General features: G+C 45.5%; 1 protein-coding gene and 1 pseudogene across 2 annotated transcripts in view; both read right to left on the minus strand.

Annotated features, from left to right (window-relative positions):
• The window catches only part of LOC143268211 (bcl-2-related protein A1-like), a 282,316-nt pseudogene that overhangs the window by 214,871 nt on the left and 51,244 nt on the right, over positions 1 to 16,201 (minus strand).
• Positions 1 to 16,201, minus strand: part of LOC143268208 (insulin-like growth factor 2 mRNA-binding protein 2) — an 80,379-nt gene that overhangs the window by 30,708 nt on the left and 33,470 nt on the right. For both annotated transcript variants that reach the window (XM_076549349.1, XM_076549350.1), the window contains exons 2-4: positions 6,456 to 6,504; positions 4,662 to 4,713; positions 646 to 709 (exon numbers count right to left, since the gene is read on the minus strand). In XM_076549349.1, the coding sequence (XP_076405464.1) occupies positions 646 to 709; positions 4,662 to 4,713; positions 6,456 to 6,504 (165 nt within the window). The remainder of the gene's footprint in view (positions 1 to 645; positions 710 to 4,661; positions 4,714 to 6,455; positions 6,505 to 16,201) is intronic.

Genomic DNA, 16,201 nt, shown 5'->3' on the forward strand with positions numbered 1-16,201 from the left:
GCAGGACATGGCTATAATCCCCCCACCTCAAGCCCAAAAGATTTAAAAAAAAAAAATCTTGTTTTTTGTTATTGTTTAAAAAACTTTTAGTAGTAAACTCTAATCATTATTGAAGCAACAGAGTAATGAACGGAATAAGAGTAGAGAGTCCAAGTCCGGCACATGGGTGGAATATTCCCAATTAAGCCTGCTGTTGTTGCTGAAGTGAATCCTTTTTAAAATATCGTACACATTAAAAACTACTGCTTTAGTCTCCATTCAGTGAGTGTGGACAGAAGGCTGTGCACATTCCTTGTGGAGAACGAGCAAGCTCCAGGTAAAGAGGCTCCAGGTAAAGAGGCCCCAGGAAGTTCGTCAAAGTGAGCCCATGGGTGCAGTATCATAACACTGGTATCCTTCCCTTCCTGCTGATGCCAAGTTCAACACTGTTCAACACGGAGTCCCCTGGATGATCACCCAACAGCCCGGGACGAGCTCCCTGGGGTTGCAGAGACATGGATACCCTGGAGTTGTCCTGGCATGTCCAAGAGGATGTGGACTGGCTGGCACCTGTCTTCTCAGGAAGGGTTTCCAGGAGCAGGACTCAAAGGAAACCAGAGACAAGCCCGAACACCCCTGCAAGGAGGCAAACCCAGACCCACTTACATCTTTGCTTCCTCTCTGGTCGCATAGGTGACGTTGACAACAGCGGTTTCTGTATCTGTATTGACTGGGGAGAAATGAAAATCGCATCATCATTTAAAAAGAGCTATCCCCCTCCAGGCCGGGGAAGGCTAACTTCAGGGGAAAACCCTTAACCGGAGTCATGTGCACCTCTGTTTACTATCATTATAGAATCTGTAAATCAAATGTATACCACACTCCGTAATCAGTTGCACCTATAAAACGGTGCCCTGAATTTCCCTTATTTTTTTTTTTAAAGATTTATTTATTTATTACGTATACAGTGTTCTGCCTGCATGTACGCCTGCAGGCCAGAAGAGGGCACCAGATCTCATTGCGGATGGTTGTGAGCCACCATGTGGTTGCTGGGAATTGAATCAGGACCATCTGGCAGGATAACCAGTGCCCTTAACCACTGAGCCATCTCTCCAGCCGGAATTTTACTTACTTTATAAGTACTTCTGAGTAAGTGAACTATCTCTGTATAGTTATGTATTTTCACTTTCAATATGGGCACAAAAGCAAACAGGTCATGAGTTGCTTCACCATGGGGTGTCTGGGAACGTGTTGTCCCCAGGCCTGTCATGCTGAAGGGCCGCTAAGTCACCTCGACTGCAGACACCGCTGGACTCTGTATTCTGAATTACATTTCATTGTTAATTTAAAACACAGAGACTGTTAAAAGTTTCCTATCTGCAGCCTGTAGACTCTGACTCCCAGAAATGGCTGGGCCTGAGCCTTCTAGTTACAATATCCACCATATATATACATACAATAATAGTAAGGAAAGTCAACCATATATATCTGTGGCATGCAGTGTGTGTGTGTGTGTGTGTGTGTGTGTGTGTGTGTGTGTTTCCATCCATCCATCCATCCATCAATCCATCCATCCATGATAACAACAGGAGACTGAGGCAGGACAGGAAGCCTGGGTTATACAGCAAGTCCCTATCTCTAAACAGACACAGACATGCAGACAGAGAGACAGACAGACACAGACACAGACACACACACACACACACACACACACACACACACACACACACACAAATTCATTCAAAGGGCATGATTGATGAAGCTTGCTTTAACCCAGAAAACCTAAATGAAAAGTATGTTTACACAAAAACCAAGAATGACTAAATTGGATCCTCTATTCAAAACAAGACGTTGTGGAATTTAAAGTCAACAGCAGTAAAAAAAAATTCTGGAAAGTCACGATAAAGCTCCCTTTCAAAGTAGCAATACTCCTTCTTAAACTTCAGGAGTTCTAGGACCATCCCCGTTGTAACATTATTAAAATGTAAAGAAATGTGACTCTGAGATTCTCAAAGGAATCTGGCATCCCCCAAACATTAAAGACTCTAAGATAAAAAACATATTTTGCCCAGTAATTTCAAAGCAGCTTCAGACTTGATGGAGGGATGCTGGGGGACAGGTAGGAAGGAGGTGCACAGTCAGCTGTAGCTATCAGCACAATGATTGACACATCATCAGCACCGATTCCGGCCCTGGCCTCTGCCCTGGTGCACTCAGGCTGCTCCTAATGGTTCTTACTCACAGATGCCCACAGAGCAAGCGGGGGTGTATCACCGTCCTCACTCAGTGTCAGTGCTAAGTCAGAGGCTTCCAGTCTGCAACTTTCTAGACCAACAGAGAAGGCTGCAGATGCAGACTCCCAGAAAAGGCATCCTCTAGGAATCCCGGATCCTGAGATTTTGCTCTCGCTTTTCACTAATAGTCTCTGCCCTTCAAAGATATGTCTTCTGCAAGTCACGTGGTCCTTAATTCTAGAGGAAGCTGAGCTCTATTTAAATAATTTATTTCTTTTTTATCTTCATAGCAGCTTTATTTATAATAACCAGAAATAATAAATAATTTAAATGTCCATCACTGGAAAAATAGATTTAAAAATATAGTATATTTATATGATGAAGTATATTTACTTCATTGCTCATGAAAGCCATGTTCCTAAGACTTGACTGACAGGCTCTACTGGATCAAAATCACCCAAGAAACACGACAAATGAGCAGCTCGGCGGCTTGCTCTGTGCCTCAAGGTGCTGGAAGTTGGGCAGTCTCCAGTGCTCAGGTGCCGAAGGGCAGCCTGCTGCCCCAGGGCCCTTGAACATCTTCTCAGGTAGCACCATCCTGAATCGATTTCATGGTTATAGCTGCTAATCTGTCTCCCTCTCTCCAAATCTGGGATTCCAGGTATGGGCCACCACACCCAGACCAGCACTTTGTTTTTGCAACTTTTTTTCTTTCCAAGTTCCCACCTGCTACTACTAGAATGTCTTCCTTTCAACGACAAGGAAGTGAAAACTTGAGAACAGAATTCATAGAAAGCATTTTTCCTTCCGAGTGCTTTTCTTTCAACTCTGAGCATGGGCAAGCAGTTATGAGAAACAGAGAAATGTTCTTAATAATCGTGGAGGGGAGCATACCCACGTAATTGCTGCTTCAAAATGAGTATGCTTAGTACACTGACAGACTGGACCATCTGTAAGAAATCGGATTCTATATGATCTTTCCCTAAGGACTTTGTGATCCTTTACACTTGCCTACAAAATACATCAACAGGTTTCCGCTGAGTGATGTGACCATTCGACGCTATAGGAAGGGTAGAAATCACACTTATTTTACGTAAGTGGAGAAGGAATCGGTGCAGTTCAGTTGGTGAGGCTGAGCGACTGTCCACGGGTTCACAGGCAGGGGGCGATCAGGGCCAATGTAAACGCCACCTTTACCATACTTAGGCGTCTTCATTGTCAGTGTCCTGGGATCCACCTTTCCAAGACTCCTACAGAGCTATATGGGACATCAGCTTCAGGTGTCCTTTTGGTTCCCCTTAAAAATCAGTGCTTTGGTCCTTAGCCAATAAAAATGAGTAGCATGAGAGAAGGAATATTTCCTGGGCATATGCAGTGCTGTTCTGTGATGGTGGGCCTCAGCTCTGAGTGCACACAAAACCACTCAGAGATTCTTGATTCAACCATAAGCCATTCCCTCCACCCCTGTAGTAGGAATGGTCGAGGAAATGGACTCAAACCAGTTGCCAAGGCATGGGACATAACGCACTTCCTTATGAGCCGACCTGGAGTCTGCCTGAGGGCCTAGCAACAGACGCTGTCAGAGGTCCTGATCATGCCCAACCAGTGAGGGATGACCACACAATGCCACCAGGTTGGGACACAGCGTGGGTGCTGGGAGGAGGGTATATAAGGCCTTCCCCGTTATTGAATAAATGAGTTTGCTGTTTGCCTTCAACTGACTCCCAGTGTCTGTGTCATTGATGCTGTGCCTTCTCGATCCCTCCCTGCAAGGGAGCCGTTAAAATCCAGCAACACACCCTGAGTCTCTGCATGTTTGTGGTGAACCCTAGGAACCTACATTTTCATAAGTGTCTCAAGACTCCTGGCAGGGAAAATCTACCTCATAGTAAACAGATGTTAGGTTGTGTCCTCACCTCCTAGTGAGCTGGAGTTAGTTAAGTAACAGCAGTGTTAACTATTCTCAGATGAATTAAGCTTGTCCCATCCGAACTATGTTTATCCAGAGCTTATGCTCACTGCAGGTGTTAAGAAGTCTGAATGCTGGGTGAGGTGGCCACACCTCCAATCCCAGCACTCGGAGGCAGAGGCGGGCAGGCCTCTATATGAGTTTAAGGCCAGCCCGGTATATATATATCTATCTATATCTATATCTATATCTATATCTATATCTATATCTATATCTATAGATTTATATTGAGTGCCAGGTCAATCAGGGCTACACAAAGACACCCTGAAAGAATATTCCTCGAATTGAACCATATAGATATATAGAGATGACAGATTCCTCTGACAGGCAGGTGTACAAACAGACACTAGCGGAAGAACATGTCAAAAGCATTGGGACTTACTACTTCTCCCTGATGACCCCAACCTGTAAGAATACAATGCCCTCTCCAACATTCAGTGAGCTAACCTCCTCATGTGTTTAACCTCCTCGCTCATTACCTTGTTCCACATTCTCCACTGTCCCACACTCAGCCAACAGTCCATCCAATACCTGTAAAGGAACAGGAAGAAAAGATCATAAAAAAGACACTGATTTGCCTCCGCAAGTGAAACACATTAAAACAGAGACACAGGAAGAATGTAAATAAGTTGGCATTTCAGGTCTTCCATAAGAACTCTACACATCTAAGAATTCAGGACTTTTTGCTGATTGCTTCCCAACAGCCTATTCAATAAGATGACACCACACAATTTTGGAGTCTGGTAACTGAACAGTTATACTCATCTGATGACTCAAAACCATGCTGTTGAAACGAAAAGCAGACTAGAGGACAGAGCTCATTTTTCTTTAGGGGATTTAACAATTCTTCCTTTGGCTTTCCTCAAGGGGCCTCCTTATTTATTCAAGTAATAGACTGTGTAGACTTTTCCACAGTAAAAAATTGTTCTTGAGGATGGAGAGATCCCAGCACCCACATGGCAACTTATAACCAACCACCTGCAACTCCAGTTCCGGAGGATCAAATGACTTCTTCTGGCCTCGTGTGCTACTGAACACATGTGGTGTACAAAGACCCACACAGACACACACACACACACATAAAAATAATAAATCTTTTTAAAAATTTGTTCTTTTGCTTTGTTTTGTTTTGTTTTGAGGCAGGTTTCTCTATGTAACTTTGGAGCCTTTCCTAGAACTCACTCTGTAGACCAGGCTGGCCTCGAACTCAGAGATCCGCCTGCCTCTGTCTCCCGAGTGCTGGGATTAAAATGTGTGCCACTATCACCTGGCAAAAGTTTGCTTTTTTTTTTTTTAAAGATTTATTTTTGAGATAGGGTCTGGCCGTCCTGGAAATCCCTACATAGACCAGGCTAGCCTCAAACTCAAGAGATCAGCCTACCTCAGTCTCCTAAGCACTGGAATTAAAGTCACACACCACTATACACCACAATGCCTGGTTATTTTTTTTTTTTGTGTGTGTGTGTGTGTGTGTGTGTGTGTGTGTGTGTGAGAGAGAGAAAGAGAGAGAGAGAGAGAGAGAGAGAGAGAGAGAGAGAGAGACAGACAGACAGACAGACAGACAGACAGAGACAGACAGACACAGGTGCTTGCAGAGGCCAGAGGTATTGGATCTGGGGTCATAGGTAAGCCACTCAATTTGACTATTGGAAATGGAACTTGGGTCCCCTACAAAGGCAGCTCTTCAGCCTCGTCCTGTTTCTTCTTCCGCTTTTAAAGACAAAGATAAAACAGCTTTTTTTTTAAGGCTGGTCTGGTATCCTGTGGGTTAGGGCAGTTTGTTCCTAACAGTGGGGCCACTCCTTGCATCCTACTGTATTTAAGATAGCAATCTTAGAACTTGGAGTGCCCTGCAGATATATCTTTAATGGTTACTCATGGCAACTAACTCAGAACAAAAACAAACAAACAAACAAATCTACCCCGACAAAGAACTTTCTGTTTCTATAGGTTTCCCGGTGCCTCAGCCAATCAGAATGTGGAACAACAAAAATCTTTCATCAGATCATACGCTAAGAATCACAAAGAGGTGCACACTTTGTCCCCTGGCTGGTGTGCGGGTGTTTGTGGTGTGGTACCTGAGGGCGAAGACTGTGAGAGGCCAGAGGGCACCTGGCTGGGGAGGGAGAAGCAAACAACCTCTAAACCGCACCGTGTGCCCAGCACTGGAGAGGAAGGACAGGACCCAGAGGTGTGGGGGACACGTCTCAAGGTCTCTGAGTCCTAAAGCAAAAGGAAGCTAAGGCAAGGAGGTGTCTGGAGTCCCGGCTTACCTCCCACTGCAGGTGAGGCAGGATGTTTCGAATCTGGATTTTTCTGCTCCTGTAAAGACAAGAGCAGTCTAGAACATTTTCTCCATACACTCCAACTTCAGCAAATAACAAAATCAGACAGAAGATCATAAACCAAGTTCTCTGTCCAACTATATGCACCAACCCTCCCCCCCACCCCCCCACCCCCCCACACACAGAGAACATTCCTACAGTGGATAGCAGGCTCCGGGTTTTAAGGTTTCCAATTACCTTGGGAGGAAAAAAAAAAAATCCACAAATCCCAACAAGTTAAAGAAACTACAATTTAAATACAGATTTACATTTCCAATTTCCTACTAGAGAAGTCAGAAGATAAACCACCATATATTGTTTCTATGATTATTCTCTCAAAACATTCATGCTTGCAACTGATCCTACCCCCAGGTTCAAACACACTGGGTAAGGTCACAAATAGTATGGGCTTAAACAAAATCAGATTTTGTTTCATGTCAAATTTCATTTAAAAATTTATTTCCAGAAGGTAATTTATTTGCACATCGAAATTAAAACATCATAACAATTTTCCATCTCCCGCTCCTCGCTGGAAGCAACTTGTTTCTGCATATCTTCAGTTTCATGTAAAAATACAGACTTACGTCTCTTACAGAAGCACCGGTACATTCTCCAGTCTGTACCTTGTTTTTTCACCTGATAGTAACACACTGACAATCTTCCTGTCTTAGAAAGCTTCCTTGTCTGTTTCCTACCCCATGAATGTCTGGCATTTATTTCATCTAGCCACTTTCCTTATCGTGAGTATTTAAACTCTCCCCTCTCCCCTCCCCCTCTCTCCTCCCCTCCCCCTCTCCCCTCCCTCTTCCTCTCTAAATTCAGAGGCCTTTCTTAAGACACCCTGAAAGTCCGACGGCTCTAAATGATTTAGGTATCTTCTTCTGTGTTTGTTTTTGTTTTTCAAGACAGGGTCTCTCTATATGTAGCCCTGGCTGTCCTGGAACTTGCTCTGACCTCAGACTCATACAGATCCTCCTGCCTCTGCCCTCCGAGTGCTGGAATTAAAGGTATGTGCTGCCCAGCTCTTCTTCTGCCTTTTTTTTTTATGTAAACAATTACATAGAAAATGTAATTAAAATTACACAGAAAATAAGCCAGGCATGGCGATCTAGGTTTCTTATACTAACAATCATAAGACAGGAGGATCATAAGTTCAAAGCCAGCCTGGGAAGAAAGGCAGCATGGTCTTTCTATTCTCATCTGCTGAGACCCTATTAAACCCTGGGAAGACCCACCAGTGTACAGAAGTGCAATTTTCATTGAGCTCAAATTCCATCAACACTCATTTTCGGGGAATGCTGGAGGAGGGATGTGGTCCCCATCCCTTTTTCCTTCTTTCTGGTGCTCGTATTTCCAAACAGTGTTTGTACACGGCCACATGCATCCCCATGGCTTCAACCTTGGTAACAGCCTTGGAGGAACAAAGAAGTACAGACTACGAGAAGGAAAACCAGTGAAGCGAGCAGCTCATCTCTTCCCTGCACGTGCAGGTTTGAGAAAGTGCCCGCGGAGGCCAGAGGCCAGCCTCGGGTGTGTTCCGGCAGACTCCGGGAGCCAAGAGACAAGGTCTTGCAGCAGCCTGGAGCTCCCCAAGGCTACTAGGTACACTAGGTTGGCTGGTGCAGGGTCACACGCGTGAGCTGCCGTGTAGTCTTTAAAGTGTGAATGCGCTGTGTTAATGGCTAGTACGGGTAAGGATGTAAAACCTCACATCTCATGGCCGGACGGAAAAAGCAGCAAGAATCAAGAGCCACTTTGTTGTCTCCAGGTCCTAAAGCCTGGCTTAGCGCACTCTTTGGCCCCTGTTCTTCATAAAGAGGCAGGCCTACGGTGGCTGCACGGAAATTTCCTACAGACGGTGCACCAAACCATCTGTAGAAAAGTCATCGGAATTTAAGAAGATAGAGTATGTCTAAAAAAAAAAAAGTTTGTTGTTTCCAAATATAAATATTGACTAACTGCTAACCAAAAATATAGCCCACAGACAGCAACTTATCCGAACAAACATAGCTACTGCACAGAATCTATCAGCACATGATAAATAAGTTATATATATATATATATATATATATATATATATATGTTATATATATATATAGTCATATATAGCTATATATAAATAAGTACAGAGTTATAACAGACAACTATTAAAAACAGAGTAGGTATATACACACACGTACCCTTGCAGGGAACTCTCTACGGCACGTCGTTACAGAAAACCAGTTACTAATTAAGTTGATCCTGGTTTTGTAAATTATTTGTATGTATATGTGTACATGGGCGGGGGGTGCACTATGTGTGGGTGCCCATGAAGGCCAGAATCAGACCCCCTAGAACTGGAGTTACAGGTGGTTGGGAGCCAAGCACCAAGGGTGCTAGGAACTGAACTCGATCCTCTTACAGGAGTTCATGCTCTCAGCCACCGAACCACATCACCAGCCCCCCGGACGCAGACCATAACATACGGGCTGTTATTACGGCTGGCTTGTACCTACTATGTAGCCAAGGATGGCCTTGAACTTGTGGAGATAGATTCTCCTTTCTCAGCCCCTCAGCTACTATAAGAGTTTTAATTGTTGATATTTGTTTTTAAACAAGTAAGACAGGGCTAGAAACACAGCTCAGCAATCCAGAGCACCAAAGAGTAGGTCTGTACACATGTATACGTGCAGGAAACTCACTGACGACGGCCGAGCAAGGCACTGATCTATGAGTACAGCAGAATGTCGCTCGGAGCCATGTTATTGCTTCATCCCCTCAGCAGAACAGTAGTGTTTGGTTTTCTCCTAGGTCCACGGCCTATGCAGTCTCCGTGCCTTGGCCACCCAGGCAGTGTAGGGCCGGGGTTCCATCTCACAGAGTGGGCCCGAAATCTAATCGGGTGGTGGCTGGCCACTCCCACAAGCTTTGTACCACCACTGCACCAGTGTGTGTGGCAGGCAGGCCGCCACGGAAGACAGAAGAGCTTGCAGCTGGGTCCGTTTGTCTTTCTCCTTCGGGAGCACGTGCAGTGCCGTTCGGCACCGTGACTGCTAGTCAGTCAGGTGAAGGTTGTTCTATGTACGTCAGCCCGACTTCTTCGTGTTCTGTGAGTTATGCAGGGGCTGTCTTCAGCAATATGGCCTTAGCATCCGTTTGTGGGGAGCCACCCATGGCTTGGGTTGTTTAGGGGTTTCCATGGGACCCCTTTGGCCAACACCTTGATTAAAAGTTACCCATTTCCTGCACTGGAGGTTTTGTTGAGTGACAAGAGATGTTTGGCGGGGCCCTTTATTCAACGATTCCATTTAAATCTCTTTCACATATGGACATATTTTAAGAAGCTTTTACTTGCTGGGTGGTGGTGGCACATGACTTTAATCCCAGCATTCCAGAGGCAGAGGCAGGCGGATCTACAGTTACAGGACAGTCAGGGTTACATAGGGAAACCCTGTCATTTAAAAAAGACAGAGAGAAGCTTTTACTTTATTAGATTTCCATATGAACCCTCAAATGACCCTCAGTTTAGTGGTCCCTCCCCATTCTCCTCCCCTATGGCCCCCTTCTTTTCCTCTCTTCTGGTTTGATCCTCCTGTTCCAGTCCACGATCACACTGCATCCCCCAGCCTCTCCTCACCCACCCATAACTATCTTTTGTATTTTTCTTCCCTAGGGAGATGCTTCCTTCTCCACTAGTCCCTTACTCTATACCTGGACTCTGTGGTTAAATGGTGGGAATGTAAACTTGTACACCCACTATGGAAATCAGTGTGGCAATTCCGCAGGAAGCGGGAATAGACCTACCTCAAGATACAGTTATACCACTCTTGGACATATACCCAAAGGACTATCCATTCTACTATAGACACTTTCTCAACCATGTTCACTGCTGCTCTATTCATCATAGCCAGAAAGCTGGAATCAGCCTAGATCTCCATCAGCAGACAGAGAAAGACAATGTGGTACATTTATTTACACAATGGACTACTACTCAGCTGTTAAATCGAAATCATGAAAGTCACAGGTAATCATGAAAGTTCTGATGTAACCCAGACCCTAAAAGACAAATATGGTTATACATTTGCTTACATGTGGGTGTTAACTGTTAAGTCTTTGATAAGCAGGGTATAATTGACATAACTGTCATTTTAATCAATATGTAAGATTTATTCATTAAAAGCATACCAGAACTTGCTAAGTAAAGAGGGAACAGGACTGTGTCAGTCAACATTCCTATCTCCTGCTCTATTACTGCAGAGCGTCAGTTTATTTGACAAATCATCTGTTCAAGTGCAACAGCAGAGGAACTACAGGTAGCTCATCCCATACCCTAACTGAACAGCCCTCAAATGACGGCGCTTCTTGCAACAGATACTTCCATGTGAAGGCTGCATTTCAGGTGAGCAGAAAGCAGACCTGATTAAATTCCCATGTCAGGATGCTTGGAAACATAATCTCTAAAATGCTTGTCCACATCAAGGAATAAAGGAACTGAGAACTGGGAAAGGAGGTTGGAGATCACCACAGAAGGACCAACAGCCTGGACAAAAACCTCTTTAGGAAATTGGAAACCAGGCCCAGAGGGGCATTCCTATAATCCCAGTGCCCTTGAGGCTCGGGGAGGAGGATTGAGAGTTACAGGCTAGCCTGGGCTACACAGTGAGACTGTCTCAAAGGACAAAAGGAAGAACAACATGAGAGGGATGATAAAATAGAGGAAGAGCAAAGGAGGGAAGGAGGAGGGCGAGACTGGGATGGGGAGATGTTGTCATGGGAAAATTCCAACACTTTTCTGAAGCTCTGAATATCATTCCCTCTAGATAACATCCCGCATCACGCTCCTCCAACCCATTATTTACAATATAAAGAAAAATAATGGTAGCTTTCCCGATCTTCTCTGTGGGCTCACCGATACTCTCTTGCTCACCCCTCTATCGGTTTAATGGGATGTAGACTAATAAAATCCCAAAGATACATCCAAAACATCCTTCACAGTTTTTAGCAGGAAGATATCCCCACACTACAAGTGCTCCTTATATCAACGGCTCTATGCTTCTCACTGAAGCCTTACCACTGCTAGTGAAGTGCCTATCACTGTCAAAAATTTTCAGATAAATAAACCGAGTTATCTAAGTCTCAGTTAGGGAGTGACAGGTTTTTTGCTTTATATATTTAAATATTTAAAAATGTCACACTGGAATTGCCAATTCAACAACAAAAGTTTGTATTTCAAGGATGTATTTCTGTTTCAATAGACCCTGGGTAGGATGCATCCCCTTAGACAGAAGAACTACTAGCCTTAGGGATGAACGTGTAAGCCTTTCCTGCAACATCAACCTCACTGCAGATTTTCACCACACCATCTCCTACTGGTGGGGACATGTGGAAAAGTCACCTTCTTCAGCTTTGCCAGGCTGTGCCATGCCTCATGGGGCAAGACCAAGTTTTAGAACCTCCCCAAAATACAGGTGGGACACATTCCAGAGAGCTCCCAGAGAAGAGTAATAGTGTATTGCCTGAAAAGAAGAACACATTGGAATTCAGGGACGTGAGACATTGGATACAAAGACTGCATCTGTCTGTGCATCCCAAAGACGCGCACTTTGCTTCAGCTTTCCAAGGTTGAAACAGAAGAAACAAAAACGCAAGTAAGCATTCCATTTAGTCTCTCATTCTGCTGTGATGGAAGGGCTGCTGGGGGTGGGGGGGTGTTCTGAGACACAGTTTTGGAATGTAGCTCAGGCTGGCCCTGAACTAGCTATATAGCCCAGGCTTGGCTCAAACTCATGATCTTTCTGCCTCAGTTTCCTGAGTGCTGGGATTACAAGTATGTGCTTTCATGTGTGATGAAGTTTCCACTTAACAAAACCCATTTCTCGAAAAGTGATTAACTAGCTTTATACGAGCCCTGACTTAAAAATCTGTATAATTAAAACTAACCATGTTACAAACAAATATTTACATACATCAGGGAGTTCAGATAAATAACAAAGAACCCAAGTTCTGATGTGGCACCTGGACAGGCTCGCTCCTTAGCATCACACCCACCGATTTCTCTACGTCATACCTGGATCTACCCTGTTTTTTCCCCCTCTGCTCAGCATCCTTCTCACTTTTCTTCTTCTGCCCCAGAAGGCAGGACCACAGCAATGTTCAGCGACCAGCAGCCTCTGAGCATCAGCTGCCTTTTCCCCTGGTCCACCCCATTTTGTTGATGACAGTGGCTAGTCTCTAAACAAGTCACCTCTTCCATTTCACATTATAAACAATGAGCCAACACCATTTTATCCCCCGCCCCCAAAAGAAGAAACTGTGTCCACCATCTTTATCATTATAGTCATGATGAATACTACTGATGTTAAATTCTCTCTGGAGTCCAAAGCTGTGCAAACCACATATTCCCCCTCATAAGCACCTTCCACCAGGCCAATCAGATCGTGTGTGAGGCCTGGGGTCCTGAACAATTGGACCACCAGTACCCAAATATTCCTACCAAAAGCTAATAGTACTGTGATTGATTTTGAAGACTAGGATGATCTTTAAAGGTTTTAACTAAAAGTATTGCCAAATCAGGCAACAAACACCTGCTGTATCTATGAGAAGCCAGTCCTTTCAAGTTGTCCAACCCGTGGGCTGCATGCAACCCAGGATAGCTGTGACTGTGGCCCAGCACACCTGCAGGTGACATCATGTCATGATATCAAAAGGCTGAACACCTGTACACCGGGGGGTCAGGGAACAAAGTAACATAACCTTTGCAGCTTACTCTCTAGGGAGTGAAACACCAGCCTCCATTCTCATAAACACTAGGACAGCTGTTTGCTCAATCCAGGTCCCTATCTTTCCCTCGCTCATTTTTAGATATTTTTTTTTCCTACTAAAAACAAAGCACCTTTAAATGCCCATGCCTGTATAACATCCTTGTGATGTAACACACTCCAGTAAAGGCAAAGAGCCCCCGGGAAAGCTGGTGTTGGGCCCTGCCGCTGTAGCACGGGCCTGTTGAAAAAGCTCTCCTCTACACCCATACTCCACCCCTGCATTTAGCTCTCGGAGTTTCTCTTTGCCACACAGGAGAGCGACAAAATCCTAGGATGCATCTGCAACATGCTCCAGGAGGAAGAACAGGAAGGAGAAAGTTCTAATGGCTAATTATCATAATGCAAGGTGATCCAGAAAAGTAATTTCTCCGAAGTGGGGGGGGGAGGGGCGAACACCTGTAATCCTGGCTCTCTGGAACCTTAGGCAGAAAAAGCTCCTAAGTCCAAGGCTAGCCTTGGCTACAGAGCAAATTTGAGAGCAGTCTGTAATCAAGACCAAGCAAGAAGCACGTTTTGAAGGTCACGAAGAGATGCCAGTCAATGACCACCTCTGGCATCTCAGGAGGTGCTGTGGTTTGGGAATCCCTGAGGGTCCACAGGGTGGAGGCAGGGGCATACACCTGTAAGGAGCAAGGGAACCTCTGGGAAGTAAGCCAAGCATAACGCTCTTGGGTCACTGGGGACATGAGGCATTTCCTTGTGACTCCTTTGGCAGCTCTTACCCTCCTTGTTCAAAACATCACATGTTCACTGGTGCAACTCCCTTCAGTACTATTCACATGTGCCGACAGCTGTTACGGGCTCAAATCAAATCTGTGTGTCAAGTAACCCTTTAATCTCTATAAAGTTAGCTGCCTCGGGGACTTGTTACGGCAATGAAAAGCCAAACTGCAACATGTTAATTCTTGTTTTAAATTAGCTTCTAGCACTAACAATTACACAATCTGAATACACAGAAATTCACTTTTGCCAGGCGGCGGTGGCACACGCCTTTAATCCCAGCACTCGGGAGGCAGAGGCAGGCAGATCTCTGTGAGTTCAAGGCCAGCCTGGTCTACAGCGCGAGATCCAGGACAGGCACCAAAAGTACACAGAGAAACCCTGTCTCGAAAAAAAACAAAAAGAAAAAAGAAATTCACTTTTGAGGATGGGGCCTGTCACCGAGCCGCATCCCTAGCCCAAAGTTATCTTTTCAATACTCAAAATTTAATGCTTGCTTACATGGCAGCCTGTAGCCAAGTTTTAGAAAAAGTCATCTTAAGAATATATGGTTGTAAAAACTCTCAGGGCAACTGCTATAAGAATTCTCCCTAGGGAGGTGGAAACAAAAACCTTCATTACTGAGCACCAACAAAACCAAGGCACCATTTTGCTCAAGTCCAACTTGAGGAACCAATGAGCCCATTGAACCTACTTACAGAGCATGCGTGAGGGTGACCCCAAGACAGCCAGGCCACTGAAAGGTCTCATGCCAACATGGATGACTTCCCCATAGCATCGCAGCTAACTTCTACAGTCTATATGCTCCAGCACCTCCCAAGACTACCAGAGCGCCAGCAATCAGGGCAGAACTGTACACAAATGCCCGGGAGGTGCTACAGGATGGCAGACCCTCAGCTGAGTGTCCAACAACCCTCCCCACATCTCTGCCACGAAGAAACATCAACGGTCACTAATCCTGATCTGGGGGTCACTTGCACAGCTGTTCTGACCAAAATGGTTTTGTGTTCCACAACTTCCTTCACTTCATACACAACGACAAAGGAATATAATAGTGTTCAGCCCAAGAATCCATATGGTCTAACACCAACATCTCTGTTTCTTCTTTCCACCCCAGTATCTCTGTGTCTGCCCCAGACAGGCACTGGCATCCATACACTAGATGATGTACACGCCCCTCGGAAGGATGCATCCCTGGCCCTCAGTTACAAAGAGGCACTAAAGGCTACAGGAAGAGTGACCCACAGCTTCTTTCCTGCTGGACCTTCCAGACTAGTGAGCGTTCCACATAACTAGACCAAAGAATGCCTACAGAATACAGTGCGACCATTTGAGGACCATGTACAGAGCTCAGAGGAGAGGAGGTGTGTAGGAACTAAGTTTAATCCTGAAGGAAGAACAGACATCCGGCAGAAAGAAGAGCAAAGGGCACTTATCCTGCAGAGAAAACGGCATAAGTAAGGCTGGCAATCCCAACCAGGTAGCAGCAGGTTCAATATGGGCAAACTCAGGAAAGTCCCGAATCAATCACCGAGACGCCAAAGTACACAGAGAAAGCACACTGTGATGCTACACAAGGCTGCAATGAGCCGAGGCCAAACAAATACACGCTAGGATCAGGAGTCCTGGGGGGTGGGAGGGGACGGGTCAGGAGAACGCTCACAGAGGGAGCCATCTCCCCACCCTCACCCCCACCCAACAACTCACAGGCAGAGCACCTGGATTCGGAGACAGACAGACACTAGGACCAACCCGTGGGCTCTGCTTGCCCACAGCGGCCATGTGTCGTCCACAGACTAAACAGTCTTGACCCCTCAGCCAGCAAGAGTCTTGTTTCCCATTAGGTGTGAGCCCTCTGGGGCTGCAAATGGACAAGAGGTGTGACGGGCCTGGAAGGAACAAGAATATTCTAGAGATCTTGCAGAGCTTCCTTTGGCTATCCCAACTGTTAGACAAAGGTCCTCAAGAAACTGGAATTTCCCCCCAGGAATCTCAAGCTGGGAGGAGGTGGCCGAAGCCTGGTGCCAGCCAGCCGGGGTCATTTGTCCTCCTGTCCCCTCCCTCCACTACCTAGAGGAGATCCCACATAGTCCTGACCAACTGCGTGGCCACCTTGCAGAGAAACTAGAGCCCAGACAACGATGGGTTAATAACGGGCAGGACACCCTGGGTACA

Source organism: Peromyscus maniculatus, chromosome 12 (assembly GCF_049852395.1).
Source record: "Peromyscus maniculatus bairdii isolate BWxNUB_F1_BW_parent chromosome 12, HU_Pman_BW_mat_3.1, whole genome shotgun sequence".
Taxonomy (NCBI): domain Eukaryota; kingdom Metazoa; phylum Chordata; class Mammalia; order Rodentia; family Cricetidae; genus Peromyscus; species Peromyscus maniculatus.